The 13274-nt window shown below is 35.6% G+C and overlaps 2 protein-coding genes across 3 annotated transcripts in view; one reads left to right on the plus strand and one right to left on the minus strand.

Annotated features, from left to right (window-relative positions):
• Positions 1 to 13274, minus strand: part of LOC145945963 (uncharacterized) — a 150443-nt gene that overhangs the window by 100936 nt on the left and 36233 nt on the right. The window contains exon 8 of the mRNA XM_083055283.1: positions 5438 to 5535. Within this exon, the coding sequence (XP_082911409.1) occupies positions 5438 to 5535 (98 nt within the window). The remainder of the gene's footprint in view (positions 1 to 5437; positions 5536 to 13274) is intronic.
• Positions 1 to 13274, plus strand: part of LOC145945925 (uncharacterized) — a 67863-nt gene that overhangs the window by 29334 nt on the left and 25255 nt on the right. For both annotated transcript variants that reach the window (XM_083055204.1, XM_083055214.1), the window contains exon 2: positions 8881 to 9160. In XM_083055204.1, the coding sequence (XP_082911330.1) occupies positions 8881 to 9160 (280 nt within the window). The remainder of the gene's footprint in view (positions 1 to 8880; positions 9161 to 13274) is intronic.

Here is a 13274-nt window from a genome sequence, read left to right on the forward strand (position 1 = left end):
GAACACAATTTTACTAAAACACAATTTTACTTAAAATTAATAAAATATATTTTTCAATCAGGATTTCTTTATTCTATCTATGTGTTTTTAGTCTGTCGTTCGTGAAACGTCAAAAATGTTATAAGATACAGAAGATAATATTACTACTAATATAAAAAAAATAATATAATATATTTTTCAAACAGAAACTTGCACGTACTCTATTTTATCTAAATGCTTCCTATCTCTTTCATCAAGCACTACAAAAATAATCAAACATGCAGAACACAATTTTATTAATTTTGTGCCAAATTCACAGACTCGGTACATCCTACATTTCAATAAAAGTGTTTGTATATAAATCAATTTGTTACAAAGTATCGCAGAATTCTATCGTTTTCTAGAAAAATTATAGAATATCTCAGAATTTATTTGTTCATTACAATCTTACTTTGCGATGAATTAGATATTTGCCCACGGCCTGTTCTTTAGCCCGATAACACACATCTTGGCACAAAATAGCTGCTATAATTGTGAAATATTCCACCGTAAATAGTCGCAGATCTTAATTCAAACAACCGGTAATTTTTAGCGGTTCACTCGCCTGAGATAATATAGCCAGTAGCCAATCAGCCACTGATCTTACGCGTCTACTTTGCTCGACCTAATCATTCGAAGACGTCCGCACCCTGTCGTCCTAGCTTATCGTCATAGCAAATTTCAGGATCATAGAGTATAATCATAGGAGGATTCGTCCAACAGCACGGCGTCACGCCAGCGCATGAGTTAGCGCCGCTGAAGTCGATTTCTCTTTGCACGACTCTTTGCAAGACTCGGTCACAAAGAAGAAGAAGAAGAAGAAGACGATGAAGAAGAACAAGAAGACAAAGATAAAGAGGAGTTGGAAAGAGGTTAAAGAATACAGCGGCAAAGGAAACTGTGTAAAGCAGACGGTCACGAGAAAAACCACAGATCTTTTGGCTTCGGGGGTCGCCAGAGACGAGCAGACGTATAATCTTCGCAAGATGAAGAGAGAAAGGCAGGCATACAAGAGAAGAAGAAATCGGGGAAAAGAAAAAGAGAGAGAGAGAGAGCAAAATATCTTTCCTCGTGGTCGACAAGAGGGTGGGGGCAAGGTGGATCGTGGATTGAGTCATTATGCTTGCTCGAAGAAGACCACAGGCCTTGATGCGGGAACGGCTGCCATCGACTCGTGAAAGGAAACCGACCGGATGATTCAACGCGTACAGAAACGGACAAAGTAGTCGCCGGTGTCTACTCTCTATGTGCCATATATTATATATATATATATATATATATATATATATATATATATATAAACGAAGGAGATATATATTTAGTCCTCTTCGTTTAGTTCAACGTCACTGTTTTCTTTTCTCGCTTTTTTTTTCTTTCCACAATCGGCCTCGACAGATGAACGAAAATAATAGAACGTTCGTCAAAAGTTCGGTGCACGCAAGAGAATTTGATGCGAGAACGAAGATAAACGATCTCCATTTCACATTAACTCATTATCGGCAAATTCTGTGCTCGCTCTCCAAAAAAATAAATTTAATTGGGGGAGGAAGAAAGGGAGAGATAATACTCTTCCGGATCTAGAGATGACATGCGGTATAATTTTTTCTACATTTGAGACTATTGCTCTTATGCTATAGAATCGACTGATATTTTTTCTATTTTCGAGTAACGGTCGTCTTGTTACTGCTTCAACGATAAACTTTAAAAATTAGTCCATCTCAAGTGACGAAGGTAGAGGTGATTCAAAGAGATTTGCTATTGGACACGTCGGATTTTAGCTACACTAACGTTGTTCACCGATAAAAAGAAAATCCTAGCGTCATATAACACGTCACTAACATCAGCACGTACCATAATATTATGACATCAGGCTGGTCCACTGACTGGTTCTGCATCGATGCCATTACCGGGGCTAATCCGCCACCGGATTTTATCTCTTCTCCAACACAAGCCGAATGGGACAACAAGGTTTTAACGCGAGTTGCTGCGATGAGAAGAGGAAAGGTGAGAAGCACAAACGAAAAGAAACAGGTTCGGAAAACCGCAGGTACGTTCCTGTGAGAAGTCAAGAGAACCCATACATCCTGTTGCCTGTTTTAGATCGATCACTCAGTTCTTAGGAAGGATTAAGGTGTCTTTTGACAAGTCAATTTTGTCTGTTTGCTTCAACCTTCTTTCAAAGAAAACGAGAAGACAAAATAGATTTCGACGTGATCTAGTAGTGAAATTAAAAATCAAAATCTAAGCTTATAAGATAATAACGATCGAGAAAATAAAATTTCAATGCAAAATATATTTGTAAAAATATCGCAAACTATTTAATTATTTATAGGATTAGATAATTAATAGAAAAAAAAAATTGTGCATTTATATATAAAAAATATTAAAATTATATGTGTGTATACTAAATGCATTATAAAATTTCTGAATATTTATACGTAGTATATATGTCTTGCATTAGCATGTCGTGAATAATTACGAGAAAATATATATAGCACATGACGCAGACATATAATAAAGTCGTTTGATTGAAGAGCCTTCGCAAATCGTATTTTACTGGCACGAGGATAAATATCAAAAGTCCCTGATATCTCGATGTAATCACGAGTGTTAATATTTCTCGCGCGTGCGTAAGTATGCGCGTGAGTACTCCTACATGTCATAATTCGATAAAAAGTCGCTCGGGTGTGAAAATCATCATCCCTGTCGTCCATGTAACGACGTGGAACGTATCGAAGAAAAATGTACAACCGGCTGAGATGTACCCTGAGAAGTTCATTAGCTCTCTTAATGCGCGAGGGAGTTGTGTGCGTTTGCGGCACGCGTGAGGTCGCGGCGAGAAACAGCGGGAGAGATGGTAATTTGCGACGTAATTTAAATGAGACCTCATACTTTCACGGATATTACGAATGCTCCACTTGCAACTCTCGTAACTGTACATTTTCGAATTACGACGCTCGAGCATGCGAGACTTCATATACGCAACCGCGAACCTTTATAATCTCGTTGCATTTGTGTCCGTTCGTTCAAATTATCCTTTCAGTTATTGAGTGGCGTTTTATAGGCAGTCTTTTATAGTTCGTTCTAACCACAGATAACAGTAACAATGCATAAATAAAAATAGTTCGCAAAATTGTCATATATTACGTATAAATCAATTTCACAGTCTATTACTCTTGTTTTATATTGTTATCTACGTCTTTTTATGCACGATTTAGAAATAATTCAAACTGGTAACTCTTATCTGTTAGCATTATTAAAGCGCCTTAATGATTTATTGTTAGTAAAATATGCAAATATTATATAATATTTAAGAGATGGAGATTTTATATACACATAATTTAATCAAACAAAATCTATATCGGATATACTAATGCACTTTGTAGACAAAAAACTATTGTTTTTGATACTAAAAGTATAAACTCATAATTAAAAAATTATAAACAAATTTTAATGATGTAAATACAATTATATTAATTATCATTGCAAACTCAACATTTAAAATTTTTATATTTTGTAGAATAAAATCTGAAGTCACATTTTATTATCTTAAATTTCCTAATTTTATATTTTTACTTTTTTTCGACAAGACACAGCGAGATGCGCAAAGTACCGTTGCATCGGGTTGCAATTAAGCCGAAATGAGGTTGTTCATCTTGTGGGAGAAGAGCACCGTGTTGCGTTCGTGTGTGTGTTTTTCCGAATCGGAGATTGAAGAATTTACGAGTCTGCCGAGCGCGAGCATACATTTACTTCTCCATTTCTCCCCCCTGACCGCATGTCACGTCTCGTGCTCTTTCGCGGTTTCGTTCGGCCGGTCGAATCGGTCGAATTTCGTGGCCTCTCATCTTCCTTTCGGCCGTATATCCCGTCCATCCGTTGCCGCGCGGATTCAATGTCCATGCAAAGCAAACGGCGGCCCCGGCATGGCTGTCAATTATCCGTTATATACGGCTCTGGCCCTCGAACCCATCCTTAACGACCCCTCAAACTTGGCGGGAGAGAGAGAGGGAGAGAGTGGAAGAAGAAAGATAGGTAAAACGCATCTCCCGGCCTTGCGCCAAGGAGCACCGAAAATTCACGGAACCACGAAGATCGCGAGACGATGTCAGCGAGGACGACGAAGAGAACGGAATTGAAAACGAAGACGCGACGCGAGATGGAAACCAGAAGAATCTTTTCGGGAATCATGTTTGCTATTCCAACGTCCCGCCACATCGCTTGCGAAAGACTCTGGTTCCTTTGTGTTATTCTGTATCTTAAAGAAGGCAAATTCGACTGCGAATGTGTGTGTTATATCCTCGCCGCCAAATGTGTCAGAATTGCAAATGCGTGGTCCGACGAAACACGTCGGAAGGCGGCGGCGTCGGCTCGATAGAAACAGGGCGCGAATTCCGTAGTGCGAATTCTAAAATATATTTTAAAACAATCGGATGGAGAGACGGAGAATGTTGGCATCGGGGGCCGTGAAAGAAATCGTAGGGACAATGGTGTGAATCGCAACCGAAACGTAAAAAGAATCTTAGACCTATTTTACTATGGAAATTTTAAGGGAGACCCTATAATTTTAGTCGCATTCTGAGTGTCGGCACTTTGAATCCGGATAACAAATGGCGTTTCTTATATTTCTATCGTGCGAAAGTTACGTTTCAATCATCGTGAGCAATATTTTTTAATATTTAAATAACACTAGCTACGTTTAAATTAATTTCATTGATGATATGAATGACTTCATTCATAAATATTTTTTATATAATTTTTCTTTTTATATTAACTTTTGTATTACTAAGTGATATTCTAATAAAATGAATAATTTGTCGTAAGAAAATCAAATAATTCGAGCATATTCATTTCTATTTAATTATAATTTATGTGTAATTTAAATATGTATATACTAAAAAAGAAGAATATTTTTATATCTAAAATACGCATAAATTCGCGATTAAAATGCAAAGCTTTATATATATATATATATATAGGAATGCTTTCCGCGTTTCTTTTAACGATTGAATGTATATATCAGCCTGTCTAAAAACGACAGAACCGTTGAAGGAAATGTTATGATTAACAAGTATAAACCATCATTCCTTTCGCTCGTAAACGCCTCGTAATTATAACGAGACGTTATCTTGGAATATAACGAGTACAGATGATGAAATCAAAAAGCAATGGCTCGAGGTGATAACACTTTGAATTGGTTCTTGTTAGGCCAATACTGATGACCCACAAATCAATCAAACAATCCCATATTTTAAACGTTTAATTGACTACGAGCGCTTGGATGTTTATTATGGGATTGTATAACCATGTCACGTACAGGAAGTATTATTGTGTTGCGATAACGAATCGATCGACAACGATAAATGTAAATATTATTATATCATGCAAACATATCTAAACTATTTTCGTTGTCACTTACTTTGTCTGAAGTGGTCACAAGCTAAGGCGGTGGTAAACACAATGGGCTGAATTTCTGATTTCCTTGGATCCAAATATTGCGAACGCGCGTAGATAATTCTAAAGCACACAAAAAATTTATTTCGTTATAAAAGCGTTAAAAACGGGAAAAGGGTAATCGCGTATGACAGTTTGGTGATTCTCGATTGTCTCAAGATGTCATCATTAAATATTTCGGGTGATCAAAAATATCATATACATACATTATATTTAATTCATTAATATCGTTTCGACATTTATAAAAAAAAAATAAGTTAGACAACTCTATAATGTATATATATATAATATATATATGTATATGTATATATATATATGTATATATGTAAAATTAGAATAGAGAATTATGGAAAATTTTAATGATAAATATGAGATAAAACTTGAGATACAGATTTTTCGAAACTTGTATTAATAAGACGGAATCAGAAGAGAGGAAGCAGACACGGAGAAAAAGCAGCAAAGTTGTTTTCGTTTATCTTGGCGCGAGCATAGTTCCCTGTTTTCTTTCATCGATATTAAATCGCAATATAACGAATGTATTTATTTGGTGGAAAAAATCGACTCCACCTGGATGACCTTGCACACGCCGGATGAGATTGCGTTCATAATTTTTCCACAGTTGGATGCAGCGAATCGCGTTTATTAAAAGCTCCGCGTCATTGAATTATGCGCCTTGCCGAAGGTGCGTCGCCGGTCGGATAATGGCTTATTAACAAAGCGTTGCCGAGGAACGCAGAGAAGTGACAGAAGGGTTTTGACGAGAGAATCGTACGAAGCAATCGGGAGGAGATAGGCGTAGGAAATGCGCGAATCCCGACGCCGGGAGTCACGTCACCGGTTTCTTCGACGTCTTCGTAGAAAGGGCCCCTAACACAACGGGGCTTTAATTACGCCGATATCACGGTAATTAAGCCGATCAATGCGTGCCATTGTGTGCTATGCGGAGGGCCTGATCGCTTCTCCCCGGTCCTATCCATAATCCCGACCACGAGCCTCCTTCGTGTAGCACAAAAGTACCCCACCTCTCTATAAAGGATACAAGGACGCATCGTACCTGCAGTCGAATCTTCACCGCGACCACCTCACCGCTGTGGAAAAGCCACGACAAAGAACCGAGAGGAGAATAAACACAGTGACTCTCGATCTCGTCGATGATATGCAACCCGATTTGAAACTTCTACCGGAGAACGCGAGTGTCTCAGACACGAAGAACCACCGTGGGCGCGCTCGAATGAATCTCTCTGCGGAGCAGTTATTTCATTCGATCGTTCGACCAGATTCGAGACTGATGGAATTCAATGGAGAGGAACGCTTCGCGCGGCATTATTTCTATGCTCCTCAATCTTCTTAACCCTAAGGAATGATGTCCGAACACGAATATTGAGCCGCGTTCGACACTTTCAGTGTCGTCTAATAGCGTTGTTGTATTTTGTAAATAAATTTATAGTTTTTATATATTATTCGTGATACGTTTAATTTTGATCTAATTTTGGCATTGCAATTTTTAGCTTTATAATATATATATAGTACTATAGTTTAATTTTTTAATTTATAATGTTACTATATATTTATTAAAGAAGTTATTGATAGCATATATATCAGCCAATTAAAGGCATCATGATTTCCGTTCCATCATTAATGAACTACATTTATCTCGAATACTACAATCGCCAATACATCATTTCGCTTAAATATATGACTACATCCTAGATTAATATGCATTTCACATGAAAAACGCCAGAACGCCCTCCTATAGCAACGAAGAGATGAAGTCATTAAGTATAATGCTGCATGCAGCATTGGAAGATATCTCTTGATTCTCAAACAACTACATCCGGTGCAACGTTAATATCCCAATCAAACAAGAAAAGAAAAAGAAACAATGCATATCCATATTTCTTTACGAATACCTACTTCTTTACGTCAATAATTAACTATTGCGCGCGTGTGCGTCAAAGAACATCGACACGGAGAGATTCGTTTATGTCTTGCGTGAATAGTTTCATAATCACCAGCGATACGAATAATCATCCGCTGTCTATCGATTCTTCGCTAAACTCCGCCTTACGACACGGAACTTCGCATCAGAGAATCATCGTTCTTCGAGATAATCACCATTTGACGAGCTATGCGAACTTAAAGTGCTTGTGGATACGTGCTTCTTAAGTTATTCACTGAAAAATATATAGCGCTATATACGGTCAATGCCCTTTGGTTTTCTTGCTCATGCTAATCGCGTGCAATCACGTTTATCTCGAACATTATGTTTTTTTTTTTTTCGTGAAGATTTTATCGGATTATTCAAATCAATAAATTTATTACGTAGTGTAAGATTTTCGTATTTAGTATATTACATTAAAATTATCTTATTTTTATCGTATAGTTTCATATTCTTATCTTATTTTTATTGTATTATATTTATTAATTTATTTATATTAAAATTTAAAAAATTAATAAATTCCTATATTAATGCAAAATTATTATTATCTCCGCGCTATTTTATGATAAACAAGGATATTTTCAAGGATATGTTTATTAGATGATTTATTCGTAAATATTTACGATCGTTGTTTAGCATTGTCTTCTATTAAATTCGTGTGCAAGATACAGATTCAGGTGAACCAAGAAAGTGAGAAAAAAGAAAGGCGCGTTTATTTGCTACCGCCCGTACAATTCTCAATGTTTGTCATAAGAGTTAGGAGAACATCGGATGTCTCTTTGTGAAGACCAACTTCATCCGGTGTTCTCCACTGTTTCATGGAAGAAAAATGCTCAGAGATGCGCCGACTGTGTTTCTCACTCTTTTTGATTTTAACTTCTGTTTGCCCTGCCATTTCCTGAAACATGTACCAGTGGCGACAGACTGGATATGTTCAATTTTTTTTTCACAACTTCGTGCAAGGGTACGATGAGAGTTCCATTAGCCATGTTTATTCAGGACTAGAAGATATATTGTGTGTGCGTAAAAATTGAAATCGTACCTTACTAAATAAATTTGCATTTGTCGTAGTAATAAAAGGTTTAACAAAATTAAATTTGATAGATTAAGTCTAAAATTAAGTTCGATTAAACTTTCAAGATATGCAAAATAAACAATATAAAAAATACATAAAAAAATCTTTCTAAAAAAAAAAAAAATACATGTCGAGTATATAAAAAAAAATATTCAACTTATTGTTAGTGCGACGTAATAATACTTTTGCATGGCATTCCCGAAATAAAATTAAAATAAACTATTTATGGCACGATAAAAATAGACACTTTCACATTCGTTTCTGAACTCAAACAGTAAAATACCGATCGTAATATATAGCAGATTATGTGCAGTAATTCATTTTTATAGAATTAATTATAAAAAATAATTAGAGTTTATATCATGTAAATTTATGTTAACTGTCTTGTTTTCAGGTCACAAGCACGACTACGACAAGTACGAACACGGTCTATCCTACGATAAATGACATGGATTGGTTCGCCGGTGTCGCCGAAGAAGAATTGCTATATTATACCGGTGTCGGCAACGACGTCGATTCCTTATGGGCTGTTATTGGCAGTTTTATACCGCCGCCCCCTAGACCACCTTATTTACCCGAAGAGAGCATAGCCACCGATGGACTCACCACCTGCGACTTGTGTTCCTGGGCATGGAGAAACGATAGGCATTCCTTTTCCCTAGACGGTACCCTTGGTAAGTCTTACATTTCTCACAGTACTAGAATTACATTGCTTTGATCTCCATTCACACACGATCCATTAGTTACTTTAGCTATACATATAATAGTTAAAAGCTAAAAATGCCCTATATATAAACTACGCTTTTATAAAAAGCATAATATAAATGAAGAACATATATAAAACAAAATTTATTTCTTTAAAAGTAAATACTGTGTAATGCATTATTCAATTAAGATTTAAAAATTTATGAAGATAATACACCAACGAGAAATTCTTTTAGCAACAAAATCAAATTTCTGATATTCAAAAAAACATTAGTAAAAATCGATATTAAAAAAATAACGTTTAATTTCTCATCAATATTCTGTTTTATATATTGTTAACTTTTTAATTGGATGATATTTTATTAAAATATGTTAATTAATCTCCTCCTCATATATTAAATTATTTAAACGCGATTTAAGAAATTTTCATCGGGCACGAGTGGAAGTATTATTAAAATATTTTTGCTTCATTAGTCAAGTAATACGACGTTCGTCATTTACTATAGTCTGTCAGTTTTTCTTGTCATCACTTCAACTAGAAGTTCTCGAAAGATGACGAGTGGTCGTTTCAAGCGAGCCATGCATCTGTCCACACCGAGACCAGGTTATTCTTCATATACACACTCGACTCTTATTTGCAACGTGTTTATTCGTTAAACAGCTTTTCCCGTCTAGTGCGTGCTTTAGGATTCGGATGGATCCCTTTTTGAACGTTAACATAACGAAATTCATTGTAACGATGCTGTGAGAAATTCCTATTCCTTCTCTATAAGAATTCTTCCAAATCAAGTGCTTACCCAGATTCTATCTTAATTGTGACACGTACAGTAATTTATTATTTCATATATTATTGCATTATAATTTTACAAAAAAATATAAAGACTCAAAGATGGCATTAGTCTTTTATTAGAGCAATAAATATTGATCACCTGACAGCTGTGGTAGAATTCGTAAGAAGACATAACGACTTGGCTTGTTACGAGATTATTACGGAGATCTTTATTTCTCACTCTACCTGCCATATGCAGGAAGCATTATACGTGGATTTTCATTACTCCGAATTGCTCCAAATCAAGGGTTGAACACAAGATGATGACGCGATCATAAAAGAAATCGCTATTAAGAGCGCACGATGTGATCGTCTTAAGCACGTTCATTAAGCGTAATGATAAATAATGCGGACATGTGACGCACACATACGTGCCGCGCTTTTTGCCTCATTTTTCATTCGCGATAGACTTAATTACGGGCATAAATATATATTTAATACGAATATCTACATAGCGGTAATATTGGTTCTTCTCTTATAATTAAATGTTGAGAATAACGGTACATAATAATACTATCATATATTAAATACAGAGATAATCATGTTGAGAGATGAATATTAAAATTACGAATCATGTACAAGACTGCTGCATGCATCGTGCTTTTCCATCCCTTATCTCTTTTCACTCAGCTCTCATCTGTACCATACCATCTGCCCATCATATCTACATTAATTAATAAGGTAGATAAAAGAGAAATATAATAAAAGGATTAATTTAGCTTAGGCAGATTTTCAAAGCTTGTAGAAATCTGTTTTGTTGAAAGAATTTGCATCATATTTTATGGAAATAAAAATGCTAAACATATCCAGCTCTTTTTTATAAATTTTTTAACAATTTTTATTAAATTTAGTCTCAAAATAAAGAAAATTAAACGCGACACAATGAAATGTATAAATATTGATGCAAGTACATTACAACAATAAGTTTTTTCTTTTTCTCTTAAATTTTCCCTAAATTAAAAAATAAAATCCCAAATTGCAATATGTTTTGACAATTGTCAATTTTTAAAAAATGTATCGCACCTCTTTACTTTCCTATCAGTACCGTGTAAACTGTAAGGGATAATTCGAATAATTTCCCCCAACGTAGAACCGACCTCCAACATCCGGTGTACGTACTCCGACCAATCAGAAACAGGCCGGTCCCGCTCCCATGGTTCTCCCCTTCGAGATCGGTGTTCGCACGTACGCACGAAACGTACGTGAAGGCGTACGTAAGTTTCTGCACCATGACACGCGGGGTCTCCCCACTTCTTCTCTCCGGTGGGCCTCTTCAGAGGCCTCGTCTCTTTCGTCCTTCAGCCCCGCGGGTCCCATCGTCTGGGCACGCATTATCGCCATTACCATGAATTCCTACAGTTATTACCCCTCTGTTGCACCGCCACCAAAATGGCGGCTGGACGCATCCTACCGTGCAAGGAGGACGCACTCCGTCTGCTTCTCTTTTTATTGTGGCGCCTGCTGCTGGCATGTCGTGCCACGTTATAACGCTCGACAATTAACGTCGAGAATGGCGGCGGTCGATGGTAGGGATAATTGACCCTGTCAGGACTATGACAGCACTTTTATAGTGTTACATGATTCGCTACACTTATCTCATCTTATGTTATACATTTTGTGTTAGATAAAGGTAACATATATTTCCGGTTGAAAGCCAAAGTTATATTAGATTCGAATCTAATCTTCGTATTCTATCCTCTTTGATCATTCGTCTTTGTTCCCGGTGGTAATAAGACAGCTTAATGTGTTGCAAATTCAATCCGAGTATCATAGATATTCCTTATGATTAGCGGATATATATGTATAACCATTTATTAATGTCGAATGAAATCCGTTAGTTATTATATCATACTAATTAAATCTTAATTACTATTACTGTTATATGAGCCATTCTATACCTGACGAAAATTTCTTCATTATATTATTTCGTAACTATACGTGTCACTTGTGAAAAACAAATCATGACAAGCAATGTCATTGTCACCAAATTGCAAAGTATGGCGCACGAGTCGAATCTGACAGTAAATAAAGAAAATGAAGCTGAGAGGCGAGAGAATAACGCGTTGGGGGTTTCAAAGAGGTTGGCAACGGCAGTAATCATCGCGTCACTTCCCATCCTTCACGACGTAATAATTACGAGATCGCGCCTCTTACTCTCCACGTGATGCAGACTCGTGCTTGTCGACGAGGAAAGACAACGAGGGAGGCGGGAAGACTGCGGAACCAAAGAAAACAGAGAAGAGAGAGCGAGCTTTATACGAGCTTGCGAGTATCTTTCGGTCTCTTCTGTCTCGTGTCGACGTAGGCCGCACGATTCGGCGTGACTCCAACAGCGAGCAACAACTTGTATATTTCGCACTCGGAGATTTGCGCGATTCGTTAACGTTCGACGAGGGTAAAATATTTCACACTGGGAGGGCCAGTGAAAGAATTAATTAAATAAGAGCAAAAACGATTATCGTGTTCTTAAGAAATATTTTTAGTGAAATATGCCGAATTAATAAAAAAAACAGTTCAAATATCTATGAAATTTTCGAATACGCAATTATAAATGTTAAAATCGAAAAATGTTCAAATTGAATTTATAAGTCTTATAAGAAAATCAAACATTTTCAAAGACGCTTTAAATTTTCATAAATAATTTTGTATGTTTCACAAAAGAATGCAGTACTTTGTTATTAAATCCAATCTCTTGATTAACTGATTTTTGTATTTAATATTAGATCATCTTTATCGCGACATAAGTGGAAAATAATGATATTTGGAAAAATATCAAATTAAATTTTTTTTTAAAATTTTAAAGAGATGAGAGAGATCAGACAATACCGGATAATAATAATTGTTATTTAAGAATGATATATTTCCTAATAATAATAATAAGAATCATATATATCATGTAGAGCTTTAATTAATTTTTTTTTCAGTAGTAATATAAGACATTAATCAGACGTTGCGGTTGCTCGGTAGATGTACACATAATACACAATTTTAATCATAAATTATTAATTATTATATATGTCTAATTAATATATGTTGATATAAAGAAAGAAAAAGATTATTTGATCTTAAAGATTCTTTTGATAAATAGTTTGACTGAATAGAAAGAAATATAAAAAGAAATATAAATAAAAATTATTTAAAATTTTTAACATATCTGACAAAGTTCTACAATACAATTTTATATAATTCATAAATATAATCTTTAATCTGTGTATATAAATAATTAGAGAAAATATAAATTTATTTTTATAAGA

Source organism: Prenolepis imparis, unplaced genomic scaffold (assembly GCF_030444845.1).
Source record: "Prenolepis imparis isolate NDT839.2.m4 unplaced genomic scaffold, iyPreImpa1.0 SCAF_2, whole genome shotgun sequence".
NCBI classification, from domain to species: Eukaryota; Metazoa; Arthropoda; class Insecta; order Hymenoptera; family Formicidae; genus Prenolepis; species Prenolepis imparis.